Consider the following 21,080-nt stretch of genomic DNA (forward strand, 5'->3'; position numbering starts at 1 on the left):
TTTCGCTATATAAGCCTCTTACTGGTCATGTAAACCCAATTCCTTCTTAGTGTCGATTGAGTTGCCCCAGGGCCCTCTCCTCACCATATATGAAGGCCCAAATATTGGATACAAGGTGTTAACCAGCCCCTTGAAAGAAATCACATTAGAACTTTTTTTAAACGAAATGTCGCATTTTCGCCAGGCTAGCTAAGCCTCTTACTGGTCGTGTAAACCAAGATCCTTTTGAGGGTCGACTGGGCTATCCCGTGGCACCATCCTCACCATATATGAAGGCCCAAATATGGGATATATGGTGTTAGCCAGCCCCTTGAAAGAAATCCCATTAGAACTGTATTATACGAAATGTCTCATTTTTGCCAGGCTAGCTAGGCCTCTTACTATGTCAATGTTCAGGTCAGCAAGTAATATTTTTTACTATATAACTGTTTCTTTTAATTAAAAAGGGAAGTTTATATGGGCTTTTGAATTTACGTTTATTAGCATGTTAACGGTAATTTGACTAGCGAACCGACCACAGAATTCCATTCGCTTTTCGAATAGTGAGTAGCAAAAAGCGAATGGAACTCCAACTTCTTAATGCAAATCGAAACGAATAGGTTATAAGGCAAACAATAACGGCCACCTGATATACCGCGGACATCCGCAATGAGGTCGGTGTCGCTCTCTCTTCAATTCTCTCTTCCAAAGAACCAATTTCTATAGGTGTTATCTGATCCGTTCTCTTTTCAAAATAAATACCTGTTTAAAGATTATTGGAACGATTCAATTTGATTGAGGCTGTCTGTAGTGTTTACTTTTACATCCTACAAAGCTAGATCTAAAAATAAACACCACCCTATGTGTCTCTCCTTGTTATATCAAGTATTTTCTGAAATCTAACGGAGTTAGAATAGAAACTGAAACTAGATTTAGCGGAAATCAATGCACACGGAGACTTGATCATTCTCTGTTGTATTTGTAAATATTTACTTTCAAAGGACACAATCTACGTTATCGTGTGTTACAATTTGATAGTTTAAAAGTGATATAAATTTTCAACTAATACTGGAAAGGACAGTCATTTAATTAGTTACATAGAGAAGCGGATATTTTATACAAAATAATTAAATAGCGTGTGTTCTTTACGTAACCCCAATCGATGCATTTAAAAATTCAGGTAAGAGACAATAACGCAGAGACGGTTTCATGGCTGCATCAGATAACCCGGCATTGTCATACTATGTTACTGTTCAAACTTATCTTTTTGCGTGGTAAAATATGATTAAAATGGTTATTTTTTCATGTCAAAATTGCTATTGCGCAGTAAATGTTTGAATTTTTCTCAATGGTATGCTCAATTTCATCACCTAAAAATTACAGCTGAAAATATACTCTGTGATCCGAAATCTTCCTGTTTTCAGTACATTGAAGATGATTGGCGTGATATATTTTTCGAGTGATAAACCTTCCTCAAGCAATTTCAAAGGTGTTTAATGTAGTTTTATAACTTTTGTTGTGCTTTGGATTCTTTTCTATTTCTTGGCTAGCGAAGATGTTTTGCCCGGGGCAGGTGATCTTTTTCGTGGGATAAATAAAAAGAAAGTGTAAGATGTCTGATTGTCCTATCTTTGTAATAATACGATGTGTTTAGCATTTATGGCAAATTATGGGACAGGGGATGATATTGGTGTCGGTGTCCGGACCTGATTAAAGTTTTAAGAGCAGGTTCGGCATCTAAGTTATTGTCTTATCTTCAACAGACTTGCGAGAATGATGCATCTGAACCTACTTACAGACCTGAAAGACTTGGATGCTGAATCCGGGCCATGAATTGCAGATGCTGGAAGATGCTGGATAGGTTTATGTGTTGGGAGCAGGTAAAAGTCATGCGGGAAGGTGTCCTTTGATTACCATATTTAAGTTTCTGTTGGTTCTATCTTCACCAATCTGTCATGGATGGTTCGTCTTGTAATATTGATGCATTCAACAGACTTTGATGCTGAGTCTGAGACATAGGTTTCGGATGCTGGATGAAGTTAAGATTTCGGAACTAATTAGTTTTTGGAGCAGGTGACCTTTGATGACCATATCTCAGTTACAACAAATCATATTTCCACTATACTAGCATGAATGCCGTAACTTTTTTTAGCTCGGTATAAAATTCTAGAAAACAATTTGCATCCAGGCCATTTCCTAAATATCCCAAGCATCAAACGGTCTTTGGTGATACACCGCCACTCGCGGGAATTATGCTACATATGTTCTGACTAATTTTGCTCTCCAATAATTTGCAACTCCTTCCATCTGTAATGCTAGTAAATAGCTATATTTACACACTACTGTGTTTTCCCAGTATATCTGGTGATTTTTAAATGCCTCTAAATGCAGCAACCCAATCACTGCGTATGAATGTACATGGAAACTACACAATTATTATTGAGACATTGATTTCTTTGTTATCGGTTTGATTTAAAACTATAGTTCATACATGTTGTTTAACACCAAGTTTTACAAACATTCAACGGTAAAGTTAATTCTATTGTTAGGAGAAAATGTTCATGTTTTCAAGGCTCATCTCAACAATCTATGTGAAACCAGTTTTAACTGGTTTTAGAAACAGCTCTTGTTGTTACTAACTTACTCCCTCCGTGATCTGCAATTTTTACCGATTTTTCAAAGTATTACATTTCATCAATAAGGGAATGCAAATGTAAGCAATAAATGATTTATTTTTGCATACAAAGTGTGTGGAAAGCTCCTGCAGTTATAACACTGTAACGCACACAGGGTACTGAAGTGTTAAAACGACGTCTTTTATTATAACGTCGCAAACGTTTAACATCGTAAAATGCAACGTCACAAGTGAAAATCAAAGTTAACGCTTGCGTCTGTTACAGTGGCTCTTCTATTTATATGAACTTACCCTTAGGATAAAATAGAATTTTTAAGGTATAAATCACTTTTGCAGACAAGGCAAGAAAATTTAAAAAATGTAAATATAAGCATTAAATCATTATTTTTTAAAGATAAAGTCTCATAACTGCAGCGGTGTGTGCATACAAATTTTCACACACCGCTGCAGTTATGAGACTTTATCTAATATGTGTGGTGTATACTACCCGTGTGATAAACCTTTAATTGCATTATCAAACGGGTGATGCTTAATCAAATACAGTACCGATCATAGTAAGCGCTTATTGCTTGTCGCTTGGATTATTGTAAACATAAAATCTCGATAATTTTAAAAGCTCTGGACGATTTGTCTATTTCAAACATAAATATAAGTAATAAACAGCAATGTTAAAAAGATCACCGGGATATAAAGTTGGTTGGTACGTGATCAAATCTACTGAGAAGCCCTTAGGTCTTCACAGGCTTTGATCACGTGACCAACCAACTTCATATCCCGGTGAACTTTTTAAATTGCTGTATATTTCTTTATTGACTAAATGCTTATTATGACGTCATTTTGTTTTAAGTTGCAAAGGTTTATTTACGTCACCGTCTACAAATCTATTAATCGGACGCGATTTAGTGACATTATGGCAATATTCTTTTGATGTAATTCCCAGCAGTGTTATATTTTCGAATGATGTAAGATCTTTATTATATGATACAATGTCATAATTTTATCATGGTAATATATAATATTTTATTTTCCCTTGGACTGAAATGTCACATTTTCATTGGTTTAAACATAGCACGTGATTGCCTCATATTTAAGAAATAAACAATGTTATTTAGTGAACGTGGCGTTATGAATAGCAATTGCTCTCTTGGCATATTCCATGATGCGCGCTAGCACATATCATGGAAAATATGCCAGCAGAGCAGTTGCTATTCATAACGCCATGTTCACTAAATAATCGTTTTTATTACTTATATTTGCATTTTACCACTCGCAAATACCCTGTATTAGCCTAGACCTTGACATTTAGCTATTGCGTCAAAAATAAACATTCAGACTGTAATCTATCTTTTTAATTCACATAGATTTGTTAAGAAAATCAATGATATGTTATAATAGTAATTCCTTTAAAATGTTATTATAAGACATGTTTTAATTAAATACATCAATTTTATGAAGTTGGAGAAAAACACTTGATGTATCGTATAGTGGGTTGAATCTATAACGTCATGAAAAAGTATCAGTCACACCTTTATGACGTCATAGTATGCAGACAGAGCATATTGGGTTTATAGAAAAATAATTGCAGTTCCTCCGTATGGACTAACAGTAGGAAAGAACAATGGATATGCAAATATATCTCTATATTTGTTCTGTGAGAAATAATATTAGGCAATATGGACGTCATTTGTCGACGCTTCGCTTACTAATTTCGACATTTCATAGTGTTTAATACATAAACCGCATGCCGTAAGTTCTTATAGTATTTGGAGTAGTTGCCCTTTGAAATTCTTTAACATTAGAGTAGTTGCCCTTAGAATATTGACGTCACATTGTTTTGCCTGGAGCAGAACAAAATGGCAGCGTCGACATTTGCTCAAATCTCTGCAGAGGAAAGAGAGAAAACATTTAAAATTGAATAGCAACAAAACATTGTAAATAAACATGGGTGAAGTAAAGATTTTTAAAGAGTATTTGAAAGATGAGATTGAAAATTTTGAAGTGTTTAAATGAGTTAAATTGGACGAGGTGTTAGGCATCTTGTATATGGCTTTGCGTAGATCATCGCTATTTGTGGATAAATATGTCGCTTGATAGTCCTCGGGAAAACAAAACACTTATTAGGTTAGTTACTGACTCGCAGTTATGAGATTATAGCGAGCGCAGCTCGCCGGCGCGCAGCGCCGGCTAGCGAAGCGAGCTCTAAGAACCAGTGTGCGCGGGAAAAAGAACGAGCAAAACCTATAGTTCATCAAACAAAATTTTTTGTCTACGTCCCATAATGCTCTCTAATTTTTTCACCCGTGGTGCTATGCCAAAAATGGCTGACTTTTAACTCGTAATTTACGGTGTCTTAAGGTTTGAAGAGTACCGCACAAGCTTTGGAGAGACCAAAGAAATTTGTTAAATGCTTCCATACCTTCGTATTGAGTCGAAATACGTAAACAAAGACGAAAAAAGTTATGGATGACGTCACAGTACCCTCGCGCTATATTTCCCGCAATAAATAAGAGGTGGATCATTATTCGGCACCTCTCTGGCAATATTCCATTCACTTAGGAAGAATACTATTCTCGTAGATTTCAAATTAAAAAGATTAAATTTAATCTTGCTTCTTTTAATTGTATTTTGTAAAAATATATAAATATAATATACTTAACAATTTTATTTCGACACATTATTTCTTTCACCAATGAAATCGCAGGTCGTTCCGGGTCGTCTGCTGTGTTTGTCAACACATCGCCGAAGAAAAGCCGGTTGGTAAGAACGAGCACAGGGTAGCAAATTTAACATATAGAACTTTGTTTAATTATACAGTTTAATCATTTATTGCATTAGAGAGGTTGATTTAGGTTTAATTATCGGTAGAAAAACAAGTGGCTTACATTTATAACCATGCACTGCCAAGATATTAACTTGACTGAAGGAAACAACAGGTGGGTTTTTGGTGTCCAAAACGTACCTGGCGATGGGAACTGCTTTTTCCATTGTCTGAGTTTATCGATGCATGACAACTTTAGTATGTCAGATAATTATAGAAACGAAATTTGTGGTTATATACTTAGAAACTGGGAGTTTTTCAGTGACAATATTGAACTTGGACAATATTCACCCCTCTCTTATTTCAACAGCATGATTCTTGGAAAAGAATATGCTTCCTCGTGCGAAATAGAAGTCGCTTCCAAGTTGTTCTGTAGGGAAATCAATGTTTGGCTTGAATGCATAAATCAAAATGGTTACATTTCTTACGTTCGGTCAAATTTTAAACCTGACAATTTGAATCACCCCCCTTTACATCTTCTCTTGAAAAACCAGCATTATCAGTTCCTGATACCAAAGTTTTATTATCAGACTCAAACTGATAAACATTATAAAAGCCCAGTTTTAGTGAAAAAAGTTTATTTCAAAGACTCAATGTGTCAAAACCAGTCTGCAACAAATCAAAATGATGATGAAAATTTAAATACTAATGAAAGTGCATTAGCCAAAGACGGAACTTTTTCAGAGCACAATTATGCTTCTACACAAATTATACATAATGAAACTCAATCAGAAAAACAAAATGAACATGTTCAATCGTCACATTCTGGTAGACGTAACTTCAGAGCACAGAGAAGAAATGCTTCAAAAAACAAAAACAAAAATTTAAATGCTCTCGAAGGTACATTGGCCACAAACAGCAATTATTCAAGTCAATCATGTGTATGTCCATCTCAATCTGACCAAACACCAGTGCAAAATGCACACCAATTACAAAATCAAAATGTTGGTGAAAATATTTTAGAATTGGAGCACAATTATGCTTCTACACAAATACAAAATGAAACTCAATCAGAAAAACAACATGACCATGTTCACTCTTCTCATTCTGGTAGACATAACTTTAGCGCACAGAAAAGAAATGCTTCGAATAATACAAACAAAAATTCAAATATTCGAGAAAGTACATTGACCACAAACAACAATTATTCAAGTCAATCATGTGTATGTCCATCTCAATCTGACCAAACACCAGTGCAAAATGCACACCAATTACAAAATCAAAATGTTGGTGAAAATATTTTAGAATTGGAGCACAATTATGCTTCTACACAAATACAAAATGAAACTCAATCAGAAAAACAAAATGACCATGTTCACTCTTATTTTGGTAGACATAACTTTAGCGCACAGAAAAGAAATGCTTCAAATTTAAATACAAACAGTTCACCTTCCTCAAAACATAACAAAAAACAAAAAAATGAAAATTCTGCAACTGAAATTGAAAAACATCTGAAATATCTATGCAGAAAATTTGGTGTGCAGTATGAAAATCCTGCAGAAAATGAAACATATCTCAGAAGAAATGCTCGGAAAAAAAGGTTAAACAGATACATAAATAATAAGAAAGAAAAGTGCTCACTTAACGAAAATGAAGTCCCACCTCCCCCCCCTCCAACTGAAAATTCTCAGTATGATAAAGCAATGGACCACATTAGAGCATTCGAACTTGAACAATTGTCTTTATCTTTTCAATTTTGTACTATTTGTAAGGAAAGACGGCTTGAAATGAAAATGTCTTCACCTGGAATATGTCATCGTTGCATCAGAGATAAAAAACACATAAAAATGTTTTCTGCAGAAAACAATATGGATCCAGGTGAAGTACCACTAGAACTATCTAATTTAACTGTTATAGAGCAGCAATTAATCTGTAGAATTGCACCCTGCATAAATGTACATATGCTTAACCATGGCGGCATTGCTTCCTCTGGTCATTGCGTTACTTTTCCTCAAGAAATTAATGAGCCAGCAAAAATTTTCCCACGCTTACCACATGAAATTAATATCATAAAAGTAAAAAAACAAGGCAAAAATAATTCAAGCAAAGAGTTTAGGGTTCGTAGATTCAAAATTCAACAATCACTGCAGTGGCTAAAAAGCAACAATCCTGCATATTCTGATATATACATTAGTAATGATCGCTTGCAGTCGCTACCTGAAGATGGCGAGTTGCAAGACATCACAACATTACAATTTACAGAAAATACTCTACACACAAATGATCAAGGCCCAGCATCAGAACAAACAGAAATGAATGTGTCTGAAGGTTTCACCAATTCTGGTGCACAGCTGCCAGATTCCAACATAAATATCAGATCACAAGTGGAATCAATTTTACAAGATGTTATTGGGGACAATCATGGGGATGTATCTGTCAATAAGCGGGGAACAGTTACCATTCCCTGGCCAACAAGAGATAATATACCAGTGTCAGAGTTCACAACACAATACTTTTTTACACTAGCCTTCCCTGCCCTTTTTCCATATGGGTCTGGTGATTTTTACATAAATAGGCCAAACACATGTTCTTCAATGGGAGACTGGACTGAGCATTTACTTTGGTATAATGATGGCAGATTTGCTAAGCATCCGTATTTTAAATTTGTTTTGCACAATATGATCATGAGAAAAAAAGTCCTTGAACATAGCAGTTTTATTGTAAAACAAAAATTGGGTGATCAACATTTCACCATCAGCGACTTAAAAAAGCTAATAGAAAACGGCGATACCTCAATTTGTCAAAAAATTTTGTATTTTGGGGGGTCTATAAGGGGCACAACACAGTACTGGGGGAAGAGAGCACAAGAATTACGGGCTTTAGTGCAGTTCAAAATAAATGAAGGAATGGGTTTGCCCTCTTTTTTTACCACTGGCAGCTGTGCAGAATTCCACTTTAAGCCACTCAGACGATTACTTTCTATTTATGTTGAAGAAACAACTGGTTCATCTGTAGATCTCAATGACAAAAATATTCTATTTAAAACTCTTCAGGATCATGCACACATTGTAGCACAATACTTTGACTTAAGAACACAGTCCTATTTTAAAAATGTTATGGGTCCTGTCTTTGGGGTTGACACATACTGGTATCGCCAAGAGTTTGCAAAATCCAGGGGATGGTTCACTGGCATGGTCTGTGTTGGAGATCAGATAAACAGCCCCATAACTTGATACATGATGCTATTGTCAATGGCCTCTCTGATGAGCAATGTGCAGAAAAACTTTCTATTTGGGCAGCAGAAAACTTCGGCCTAACTGCTTCTCATCCAGCTGGTAAAGATGAATTGGGTAATCCAAATAAAAAATTGTGGCCCCCACCTGAAGGTTCTGCTCCCCCACCTCCAGAGGAAGACAACCCTTTGTACAAACTTCTCATGGATGTCAGTCAGACTCAAGAAACCCTACTGGAAGACCACTTAATGTTATCCAATCGTTTTAATTTACATCGCTGTTCTGATTATTGTTTACGTTCTTCAAAATCAAATTCAACCTCAAACTTGAAAAAGTGCAGGATGGAATTTCCTAAGCCTACTCGATCTTCACCAGCCATAGTTAAAGACCGAAATGGTTCACTACGTTTAGAAATGGAGAGAGATCACCCTGTTTTAGTTCAACATTCAAAATTTCACACGCAAGGCTGGAGAGCTAATGGAGATATATCCCTCATCCTTTCCAAAGGTGGTTCTGCCAATCCATCAGTTGATGATATCCTTGCAACCGAAAAATATATCACAGGTTACGCCTGTAAAGGCAATGAGCCAACTGGTGCCATTTCTGATCTTTTTTCTGATATGGTGAACTGTGCTGATGATTCCACTAGTAAATCTGCAGGTTCTCTCTGTACTAAACTTTTAATGAATACAGTCAAAAGAGATGTTTCCTCTGTTGAAGCCTGTTATGAGCTTTCATCCATCCCTTTGTTTCGTTCCAGTCATTCTTTTCAAAATGTCAGTTTAACAGGTTGCAGGGTGCTCCAACAATCTGCAATAAACACAGTAACAAAATGTACAATAGTGGATAAATATTTATCCAGACATGATGATGACAATAGCTCGTTATATCAATATATTTGTAGAAATGGCAAAGTGCCAGTAATTTCTGCACAAACTCAAGCTACATGGCCACTCAATGAACAATATTGCAGAACATCTCTTTTACTTCATTGGCCAAATTGGAGAACAACTCTTGACATAAAGTCTGATGATGCCTCTTGGACAGAGAAATTTATTGAATTTTTAGATTCTGATAGATGCCCCAATTTTGTTAAAGCCGATATAGAACGAGCAAAATTTAAGCAATGTGAAAATTTGGAAAATTCATCCCAAGAAAATCCCCCTGAGAATAACTATACTGACCAACCAGAGTGGATGGAAGCAATTCGCCCCAATTCAAATTTTGATGATGTTGTTCAAGATTTTAATTTTGATGATGGTGGACCTGAACATGACTGGGCTGAGACGTCTATCCAATATCCTGAAGACCTTGGTGAAGAATGGTGGAACGAATTGGAGAGTGCTGCCAGTTCAAACCAACATTTGGACATTCCTGATGTAGACCTTACTAAAATGAACAAAGATCAACTTTTAGCATTTAATATTGTTTTGGATACTCTGTTTAAGTTTACAAATAAAGATGATGATTTTAAGCCTTTGAGAATGATAGTTTCGGGTACAGCTGGTTCTGGGAAATCTTTTCTTATTAAATGCCTTGTCAAAGCAATTCGTCTATTCTTTAAATCTAATAAATCAGTTCAAATTTTGTGTCCAACAGGCAACAGTGCAAATTTAATTTCGGGTGTTACATTACATAGTTTTCTTAAAGTACCAACACAATATCGTGGAAAAGATATGTCTGCACCAGATGGATCACTGGGGAAAACTCTCCAGGACAACTGTTCTAATCTCCATGCAATTTTAGTGGATGAAAGATCCTTAATTGGTTCCACCACACTTGGATGGATGGAATTTCATAGCAGATGTGGAACAGGCATATCTGACAAGTCATGGGGTGGAATTCCAGTAGTGGTCTTTCTTGGGGATGATGTTCAACTTCCTCCTGTTCTCGATCTCCCTGTTTACATTACTCCTAAAAATAAATCTCCAGCATCAATGCATGGCCATTTAGTCTGGAAAGATTTTAATACAGCTGTTTCTTTAAAAACAATAATTCGACAAGGAGAGCAAGAAAGAGAGCTTAGGGATCTTCTTACTAATCTGAGAGCATACAAGGCATCACCATCTCAAGCCAAATGGTTACAGCAATTTCAGTGGGACAATTTAAAAAAGACAAATGGAGATTTATTGCTATCCAGAATGTCTACTAATGGACTTTTTGTTTTCCCCACCCATAAAGAAGAATGGGATCACAATAAATCTAAATTATTAGAAGTGAACAAATCTTTTCCTGTTGCCCAAGTAAAAGCTGTTTCAAAGGGTCCCCATTCTTTAATTGGAGAAAGTGATAAAGCTGGAGGTCTTTTAAATACAGTTTACATTACTAAAAAATCAAAAGTTATGCTTACTGTCAATTTGTCTGTACGTTTCGGCTTATTTAATGGTGCTATAGGCATTGTTGAGGACATTATATATCTCAATGGTAGAAGACCTCCTGCATTGCCAGACGTTGTTATGGTTAATATTCCCAATTATACCGGCCCTCCTTTTTTACCTCAGTACCCCAAAATTGTTCCTATTCTTCCTGTTGAACGTAAAATTGACTGTAGATGTCATTTCTGTAAGAGGAAACAACTTCCACTTCGTCTTGGATGGGCAACCACCATTCACCGTTGTCAAGGTATGACAATTGGAGATGGGGAAGTCAATAGATACATTGTTATCAACCCCGGTACTAGGGCATTTGAGTCCAGAAATCCAGGAGCTCTTTTTGTTGCTCTCTCCCGAGCTAAATCCACAGGAAAAAATAATACTGATCCTGACTTTGCTTGGCATCCCTCATTTCTGGTAAATGAAGACAGGATATGTCATTGTGTAAATACCCCAACTACAACCGCAAGGAACAGGGAGATCTTGAGAATTGAGTCCATTGCCAAAGAGACAGCATCAACATTTCAACATCTTTCAGAGGAACCAAATCTGAAAAAATTATTACATAGTTTGTTAAATGCAACAGAAGAGTAGTGCTTTCTTTCTTTAAGATTACAGATTCAGAGGTCATCGGTGTGAGACATGTCAGTCTCTAACTGATTTTCTCTGAAGTTCTCTTATTCATATCTTGGAATCATAAAAAGGTTCTTTACACATTCTGTTATCAAATAATCCCACTTGTTTTACCTGGCTTTTTCTAAGCATCATTTACTTAAGAACTCCTGAGGTATTTTTTCTCTCCTCCAGTTCTTTCATGTTGAACAGGGTTGAATTTTTTTTTGGGGGGGGGGGGGGGATGGGGGGGATTTGGGTCATCGTTCAGTTTTAGTTTTCCTTTAATTATTTGTCTTGTACTTTTCTGCACATTGTTCAGTGTCATAGTGACAAAATAGTGTCTTTAGATCTGAAGAAAACCAGACACATTCATTATTAAGCAATTACATTTATCATATTTATAAGTTGTTTTTTATTTATTTATTATTTTTTGTTTTTAACAATTTTGACAGTCCAGCAATAGTCCTCCAATACAGCAGTCTGTCAAAATATATCACAGTCTGTCAAAATATATCACATTAAATAATGTGCTCAAAACTTGCCTTTTTATACCATTACCCATCTAACATCCAACAGCTTGCACCATTCAATATTAAAGGAAAGTACACAATTGTCCTGGAATATATACAATTTGTTCTTTTTCTCACCTTTCAATGCTTGCTGCACGCACACACCATTTGTTACTTTTTTATACACTGATCGGTGGGGGACGTGTCAGTCTCTAACTGAACATGTATAACAGTAAATTTCAAATCTATTAAAAGGGGACAGTGGCTTTCAAATTGGGAAATATCATTGAAATGTTGGTCAAATTGATAAATCTATTATTAATGTATATTTATCATACAATGTTAAAAGCAGTTCCTATTAGAAGATATACTTATCTTATTCCCACCAAAAGTTTTAACAGTTTTAACAATGGCAGTATATTTACATTTTCCAGTGTCTTTGCCTATAACACTATGTATCTATGTACTATATAACCTATAACTTCAAAGGACATATAATTGGGGTGCCAGCACGGTTTTCTTATTTACATTTAGATATTAATCATACAATGGCTTAAAATCATATAAATATAAGGAATCATTCTTTGAATATTATGAGGTGATAATTTTGGTCGGGGCATGATCAAATCTATCGTAACGCCTTTTGCCTTATTCCTTAAATAAAAGCATTTAGCATGCTACTGTTTATATTAATCATCTTCATCAAATTTTGAATGACAATTTGGTCAAGATACTTAAATTGATTATTTCTTGTATTTAGAAAATGCATATAATAATAGCCAGCGATTCTAGAGGAAGAGGATTTCCACAATATATTCAAAGTCATCAGCCATTTCCGTTACATTGGAAAATATCCCTTCTTATAAGACCTGGAGCAACCATAGAAAAATTGACAAGAGAAACAGAAAATATTCTTAAGTTGGAAAATAATTCTCGATCTACAAATGTCATGTTTTTTGCCGGAATTTGCAACCTTACTGAAAAAATTAATCATCAATTTGGGACAGAAATTTGTTATCATTCATATCAAAAAGTTCAAAACACAATTCAGGCAATTAATCAATCTTTTCAGAAGCTTCAGACTTTCAATTGCAAAGTACAATATGCAACAATATCCCCAGTGTCATTGACAAGTTATATCAATTATCAGCAAAAGAAAGGCAATTTACTGAAAAGTATTCATCAGTTTGAACAAATCACATATCAACAAAAATCCCTTGAGAATGATATCATTCAAATTAATGTAGAAATTTGTAAATTAAATACACTGAATGGTACAAGCTCCATTCGTCTGGACAAAGATGTCACAAAATTTTCTACAAAAAAACGGGGCAGAAATGGGGGCAATCGTAAAAAAGTTCAAAATTTTCAATATGATAACTTTTATGATGGGGTCCATCCAAATGCAGAGCTTGCAAATAAATGGTTTTTACGTCTAACAAATGCACTAATTTTTGATATCAATGATTGTGAGAAATGCAACACTTCTGGTGAGGATGAGGAGGAGGAGGGGGTTAATGAGGACACATGGGACTTTAAACGCAAAATCTAAAAGTATATTACTTTTGGACTGTTGTAGCCAAATTGAAAGTGAAATTAACATCAAGGTTTAAAAAGGAGAGAAAGTATTCTCATGTATTATTTCAAGTAAATTTCCATGATTTCTTGGATCAGTGCTATTATGATATGCTTATGATAAGTATGTATTTCCTACCTAAAAATTAAATTTAATATGGGTTACTGTAGCTGTTCCTGTTGATCGGTGGGAGACATGCCAGTCTCTAACTGAACATGGAATAGTCTCGACGCATTGTATAAAACAATTTGCCTTATCATAAAATATTATTACATTGTTTCTTGAATCTTCCCTACTATATCTCTTCCCTTGTCCCTACCTGATTGTAACAATGACCACTTTTAATGTTTATTATTATTTTTTGTACATAAATAGTTGTTATTTGCTACCTTGTGCTTGTTTATCATGTTAAGTTACGTTGAACACAAATCCGAGGAATTCAGAGAAATGTCGTATCCAGATAACGGTGAGTCCTTTCTTCCAACTTAATGCAGTAAAAATGTTTGACTCTTATCAGTATACTTGCAAAGATTTCCCTGTAAACTAAATAGTTTTTAACCTACCATTTTGACCGCGAACCATTTCGTCCAACAACAATGGCAACATTCCCCGCGTCTTCCGCATGGCATTCCGTGAGCATGCGTAAACCTTTTCCTGGATCACGTGTTTTTCTATAGCGCGTGAATCGCAATCACTAATTTTCGGAAACTGCTGTTTCAACAGCGCGGTCACTGGGGGAGGGATGTTTAATTTTAGTGAAAACAAACTCCCTAAATGGCAACTCTAAAGAAAGAATGCATCAGATGTATAAAATTTGTCGAAGTTCTTAACATTTCCAAGTTCAAACCCCTACCAAAGTAAACTACCAATATACAGTTAAAAGCTGAGTTTATGAACACACATGGGCGGAACGAGAGATGTTGTCCGGACCCCCCCCCCCCCCCCCCCGAATTCGCAAAGTTAAAAAAAATGACAATTTTATGAAAAATTAGTTATTACTATTAATTATTGTGAAAGGGTTCGACCCCATCCCCGCTGTAAAAAAAATTCTAGATCCTCGCCTGGACACGTCTTTAACTGCGCTCGCCATAACGGTAGCACCGTAAACATATTATCTTTCAAAAAATAATGATTCAATGCTTAATAAATACGTTTTTTAACTTCTTTCCTTGTCTGCAAATGTGATTTTTACGTCAAAATTTCTGTTTTATTCTATGGGTAAGTTCAAATTAATGGAAGAGCCACTGTAACAGCCACAAGCATGAACTTTGATTCTCGCTTGTGACGTTGCATTTTACAGCGTTCAACGTTTGTGACGTCATAATAAAACTAGTCATTCTAACCTTTGAGTACCCTGTGTGTGTTACGGTCTTATAACTGCAGTGTCTTTTCACACACTTTACATGCAAAAAATATTTGGAATGTAAATATATGCTTATATTTACATTTTTTAACTTTTCTCCTCGTCTACAATTGTAATTATACCTTAAAATCCTTTCTTATCCGAAGGGTAAGTTCATATTAATGGAAGAGCAACAGTAACAGCCACAAGCGTGAACTTTGAATTTCGCTTGTGACGTTGCAGTTTTCAGCGTTCAACGTTTGTGACGTCATAATAAATCTCATCATTTTAACCTTTGAGTACATTGTGTACATTACAGTGTTTTTAAAATTGTCGTAGCTTTCGACACACTTTACAAGCAAAAAATATGAGGAATGTAAATAATTTTTTTTTTTAAATAAAGACTAGTATTTCTTTGATCTGTTAACAGGTTATTTACCGATTCGTGTCATAATTTCTCAAAATCATTTATGTTTAGGTGAAAAAATGCAGATGAGTGATTTTTCAAGAAGTGGATCCGTCGTTTTGTGAACTTTAAATTTTACAGTGATTATATTTGGAAATATGTTTGGTAAGTGTGATATAATCGATAATTGCAAAGATATCTGACGTTATGTTGAACTTCATTAATTTTGATTAATTATTAAAGGCATTCTGTGTCAAGAAATATTTCAAGCATGTATATGACTCTTTAAATGAAAACTCAGCCACCCTTCTTTTCAAGATCATGTTTAGTTATCAAATAGCAAAGTCAAGATCATATATTACCTTTTGAAAATCGGACGGATGACTTATCATTTTTTGTTATAATTTAATTCAATTTTTATAAAAAGGTATTTGAGCTATAGAAAATATTTGAAAATCTTATCATAAATAACTTTTTTGTAGGAAAATTCTAAATGCTTCTTGCGGAGGAGGATGGCCTTATCAAAATACGAATCGACCCGGGAGACTACAAACTTTGCTCGAATTGCCCGTGCTATTTTAGGTCCCTGCGCTGATGTACTGCGAGATGTTCTCACAAAAGAGATATCTCCTCCAGAATTGAAAAGGGAACTTCACAAATACCTTCTAAATTGCAAAACACCTCCAATCAGTCAAAAACAAAAACAGCTCGTCAATAACGGAGATTACTCAAAATTTGACATTTCGTTGATCTACTTTCTCTTAAGAAACACTTGTTCAATTCCTCCCCATCCAAAGGGATGGGGAACCCCTCCAGATCCATCTGATAAAAGTCTGTCGGCAAACGTAGAACGAATTCGTTTTTTAAGAAACGAATGGGGGCATTCAACAGATTTATCTCTTACGGAGCCAGATTTTGAACGAAATTGGAAAAATATTTTCGAAATTGTAAAGGATCTGGAAGGTTACCTTGGAACTGCAACTGTGTACCAGGACGCCCTGAAGAAGTTGAAGATTTGCTGTATGGATCCGGATTCAATAGAGCTTTACATACAAAAATTGTTGATTGTTGAACAATTAGAAAATGATTTTACCAATTTAAAAGGTAATAGATAAGATGGTGTTACAAAACTAATCATAAAAGTTTTGCCAATATTATATGAGATATATTTTTTTATAACTTAAGTATTTCTATATTGCTTATTTTATTAATTAACATAAAAACATGAATCGACTCATGTTTAATTATTCATTTCGGTTTATTTAATATGTAGTTTTTTTTAAAACATGTGTGGAGTTAAAGTTTTTTGTAACAAAACCCGGTTTAATTTACAAACGTATTGTTACATGTAAAACGAAATAAAAATAAAGATAACCAAATTGATTAATTTATGTTTTCTTCATTTTCTTCATTTTTTGCAGAGGAAGTAGAACAGATAAAAAAGCATGTGATGGTCGAGCCAGCGTGTCCAATGGGTACAGTTATCTATAATTAATCTTGTGTAGTAAAAACTACTGAAGAAGTTATATAATATTTGATAATAAATCTTATCTATTGATAATAAGTCGTATCTCCTAGTTTTCAATGTTTATTTCCCTATTTTCACTCCCATTGCTTACACCCCCCCCCCCCCCCTTAAATGTTGACCAAGTTCATATTAATTCAAATTATTATAAGTAAATTTAAGAAAAATGTCTGCTGCGATAAAAAGTTAAGGGGCCAGCCCCCCCCCCCCCCCCATCCCCCGATGCTACTTTCCTGCATTGCCCAAGCCTGATACTCATTCAAGACATGATGTGTCTTTGATAGTTTCTACAAGTATAGGATATATATGACAATTGGATTGCCCTCGATCGCTATATATTTAACATTTAAAATTTCAACTATCTTTTCTCAATGTTTCTCGATCATTTAGGAGTACTTTACAGATTCCATTATTTAGTACAATGACATTATCAATTACATGTACATGCATAACGTATAACTGTGCTATTTGATAAAATAAGATAAAAACAACTGAAATAATTTCATTGCTTTATTAGAATCAACACTTGAACGAGACACGTTTAAACAATGGCAAGATGACATCGTTTTATTCGTTTCAACAAGAGCATGTAAAGAGGTTGAAAATAAAGTAAAAAGTCAAAACTTAGTGATTGTAGCAGGTCACTCGGGATACGGAAAGTCTACCATCATTAAACACATAGCTCTTGAATATAGGCGTCAAGATTGGATTGTGAAACTGGTGACAGGAGTAGCGGAAATTATAAATGTATATTCGTCAAACCTATTTTTAGAGAACAAGACCATTTTCATACTAGAAGACCCAATAGGCAAGGAGGCTTTAGACGAAATTGCCATTAGTTCATGGAGAATACATGAAGAGCAATTGAAAATTTGTTTAAAGAACGTCAAACTATTGATATGTTGTAGAAAAAATGTTTTAAGCAATTATAGAGAAAAGGGACTTTTAAAAGATAAAGCCAACGTCGTAGATATCAATAGTGACCAATTAAAATTAAATTCCCAAGAGAAAATTAGTATCTGGAGTAGTCACGCGTCAAACAAGGGTTGTCTACATTTTGAGATATTACAAGGACTTTTCCAGATTGACGCGTATTTTCCATTATTGTGCAAAATATTTTTTGACAATGAGAAATATCAAAAAATGGGATTAAGATTTTTCAAAGAAGTTGACGCTGTTTTTGTAGAAGAAATACGCAGTTTACAGAAGACATGCAAAGAAAAGTACTGTGCTCTTGTTCTTCTTGTTCTGTATAACAACGTCATGTGTATCACCGATATACCTGAAACATACATTTCGGAAGAAAAATTTCAACGTGCTCTGCAACTTTGTGGAATTCCGTATGCGTCGCCATTTACCATAAAGGACTCCTTGGAGTCTTTGAATGGACTTTTTGTGAAAAAAATTGGAGACAATTTTCATTTTTATCACGACCTTTTTATGGAAGTTACCACTTTTGTGTTTGGGTCAGAGTTTCCTTCAGACATTATAAAATATGCTGATATTGGTATCCTCAGGAACAGAGTAACGATTAAAAATTCTGATGAACAAAACGATCCGCACATCATATATTTGAAACACAAACATAAAGATCTTGGAAAAAGACTTTTCACTGATCTTTTCGGAGAGAGGCTATTAGATGTTATTCTTAACCCTTGTTTAAGAGATGATCAAGTTATTAAGGTTTTTATAGAAGAACTAGAAAATAATCCAGAAAAGTTAGAAATGTTACTGAAAAAAATAAAGCCTCTTATTCAAAAAGGAGAGTTTTATACAAAACCAAAAGGTATAACTTTCTCTAAACTTAATTTTTTGAATATAGTTAGAGAAATAACGCCTCTTAATGCTCTAATAGTCTTTTGTCACACAGAAATATCAACGCATTGTTTAAATGCTCTACAAAACAGGCAAATAGATCTGAAAGGACATTTACTGTTTTCTTCTGTTTGCTGTAATGGATCATTGGATTTATTCAAAACGTTTTGGGGAGACTGGAATATTAAGTTTTTTTTGACAGAAAAATGGGGCCCTTTCTATCCTGAGCACACTGCATCCCTGTTTCATAATTTTGAAATACTGCGTGAGTTGATAAGTTTAGACAACAATATGAGTATGACGTCTTCCAATACTGCTAATATTAGAACTAGCAACATCGGTAGGTCGACTCCACTGATATTAGCAGCTTCAAACAAAACAGGAGAATACGGCAAAAACTACAGAGAAAATTCAAGCGAAACAAAACGCAACGAAACTATAAATATTCTACTCAACAAAAATGCAGAAATCAATCTATGCAATTCCAATGGAACCAGTCCTCTCTATATAGCTTGTCAAGGGGGACATGATAGCACTGTACAACTTCTAGTAAGCAATGGGGCAAAGATTAATTTATGCAATGAAGACGGAATCAGTCCTCTCTTTGTAGCCTGTCAAGAAGATCACAGCAGTACAGTGCAACTTTTACTAAACAATGGAGCAGAAATCAATTTATGTGACGAAGATGGAACTAGTCCTCTTTCTATAGCTTGTCAAGAAGGGCATAACATTATTGTGCAAATTTTACTGAGAAATGGACCAGATATCAATTTATGTGACAAAGACGGAACTAGCCCCCTTGTTTTAGCTTGTCAAGAAGGGCACGACAGTATCGTGGATCTTTTATTGAGTAATGGAGCAGAATTTAATTTATGCGATAACGACGGAACTAGTCCTCTCTTTGTAGCTTGTCAAGAGGGATACGAGAAAACTGTACAACTTTTATTGGGTAAAGGAGCAGAAATTAATTTATGCGATGAAAACGGAATTGGCCCTCTATTTATAGCTTGTCAAGAGGGATATGAAAGCACTGTAAAACTTTTACTGAGCGAAGGAGCAGACGTTAATTTATGCGATGAAGACGGAACCAGTCCTCTCTATATCGCATGTCAAGAAGGACATGAAAATGCTTTTCAACTTTTACTGAATAAAGGAGCAGACATTAATTTAAGTGATAAAAACAGAGTTAGTCCTCTGTTTAAAGCTTGTCAAAAAGGGCATGATAACATTGTACAACTTTTATTGAATAATGGTGCACGTGCAGTCATTAATTTAAGCGAGAAGAACGGAATCACCCCTCTTTATGTGGCTTTTGCATGGAGACATAGCAAAATCGTCCAAATGTTACTAGAATGTGGCGCAGACACTTCTGTTTTTAATGACTCTGGACCTAATTCCTTTCCAATTGATCCTTACGAGGATTATAAAAACAGGGGGTTTACATTGCAAAGGAATAGCATTTTTGATAACATTTTTGACTCGGATTCGTATTTTTCCCTATTTCTATTTTCTAAAGTTGAACAAATGATCAGAATTAATGATTGAACGATCCTGATGAAAATCTTCAATGTTTCTGTGACGTGTGCAAGTAGTATATCAATATACAATGCCCGTTTAAGAAAATTCTTAGAATGTTGCTTCTTTATATTGTTTGACCTGTTATTCTTTGTAAGTTTTGAACTATTATGTGGTAACTGTAGTTTTTATGTCAATACGATTAGCTGCATGTGCTCAGTACTATAGATGAGATATTTATTCACAAAATATGCATACTTTACTTGGCCAGGCTTGTTCATCCTAATTTTTTTTTTTAAAGAAAATTAGGTTTACTACTGAGATCATATATTTATCAAATGGTCGATATCAAACATTGGGAGGACATATTCATGGAGGAATTCACATAAAAGTGTATCTATGACATGAACTTATTTTGCAGTTTATGAATTGACAATTTTTTCATTAGAATTGACTACTAGTATGTTTTGTTTTTTTAAACACCATATTTATGTGTCGTTTATCTATATTTTTTATGCCAAAATGTTAGTTTCATTGTCACAAGTCATTTATAAGATTAGATTTTACTAAGACCACACCACTTATTAAACTATTTAGCATGTATCACATTATCATAACAAAAATAGAACCAATGCGGGTTATGTGTTTTACTGCATTGCTCGCTACCTTCATACAGGCATGAATCACCAAAGATTAACTGAAGCTTTATGGGCTGTCAACCTGAATTATCTCGTAGAGCTACAATTCTGCTGCTATACCTAGCATTAACCAAATAGTTATGCATGCTGTTTTATAAATTG

General features: G+C 34.8%; 1 protein-coding gene and 1 long non-coding RNA gene across 7 annotated transcripts; one reads left to right on the top strand and one right to left on the bottom strand.

Annotated features, from left to right (window-relative positions):
- Positions 1-943: 943 nt before the first annotated feature.
- LOC128179756 (uncharacterized) lies at positions 944-21,016 on the top strand. Of its 6 annotated transcripts, none has more exons than XM_052847324.1 (6): positions 944-1,159; positions 1,743-1,902; positions 15,498-15,590; positions 15,908-16,529; positions 16,847-16,900; positions 17,468-21,016. In XM_052847324.1, exons 4-6 carry the CDS (start codon positions 15,938-15,940, stop codon positions 20,308-20,310), a joined length of 3,489 nt encoding a protein of 1,162 aa, XP_052703284.1. In that variant the 5' UTR covers positions 944-1,159; positions 1,743-1,902; positions 15,498-15,590; positions 15,908-15,937; the 3' UTR covers positions 20,311-21,016. The 6 variants fall into 6 exon arrangements, with proteins under 6 accessions (XP_052703284.1, XP_052703285.1, XP_052703287.1 ...); XM_052847325.1 differs by having other exon boundaries at positions 1,743-1,878; XM_052847327.1 differs by having other exon boundaries at positions 1,743-1,859.
- Positions 11,835-14,539, bottom strand: LOC128179758 (uncharacterized). Its single transcript, XR_008243127.1, has 2 exons — positions 14,241-14,539; positions 11,835-11,941 (listed from the first exon to the last, which is right to left on the bottom strand). It is a non-coding gene; the product is annotated as an uncharacterized LOC128179758 (long non-coding RNA).
- Positions 21,017-21,080: the final 64 nt, after the last annotated feature.

This window comes from Crassostrea angulata, chromosome 4 (genome assembly GCF_025612915.1).
Source record: "Crassostrea angulata isolate pt1a10 chromosome 4, ASM2561291v2, whole genome shotgun sequence".
In the NCBI taxonomy this organism is placed as follows: Eukaryota; Metazoa; Mollusca; class Bivalvia; order Ostreida; family Ostreidae; genus Magallana; species Magallana angulata.

Coding starts and splice junctions, on each gene's coding strand:
- LOC128179756 (XM_052847324.1), top strand. CDS start 15,938: ATGGCCTTATCAAAATACGAATCGACCCGGGAGACTACAAACTTTGCT. Junction 16,530..16,846: donor TGATTTTACCAATTTAAAAG/GTAATAGATAAG, acceptor CATTTTTTGCAG/AGGAAGTAGAACAGATAAAA. Junction 16,901..17,467: donor CGAGCCAGCGTGTCCAATGG/GTACAGTTATCT, acceptor TTGCTTTATTAG/AATCAACACTTGAACGAGAC.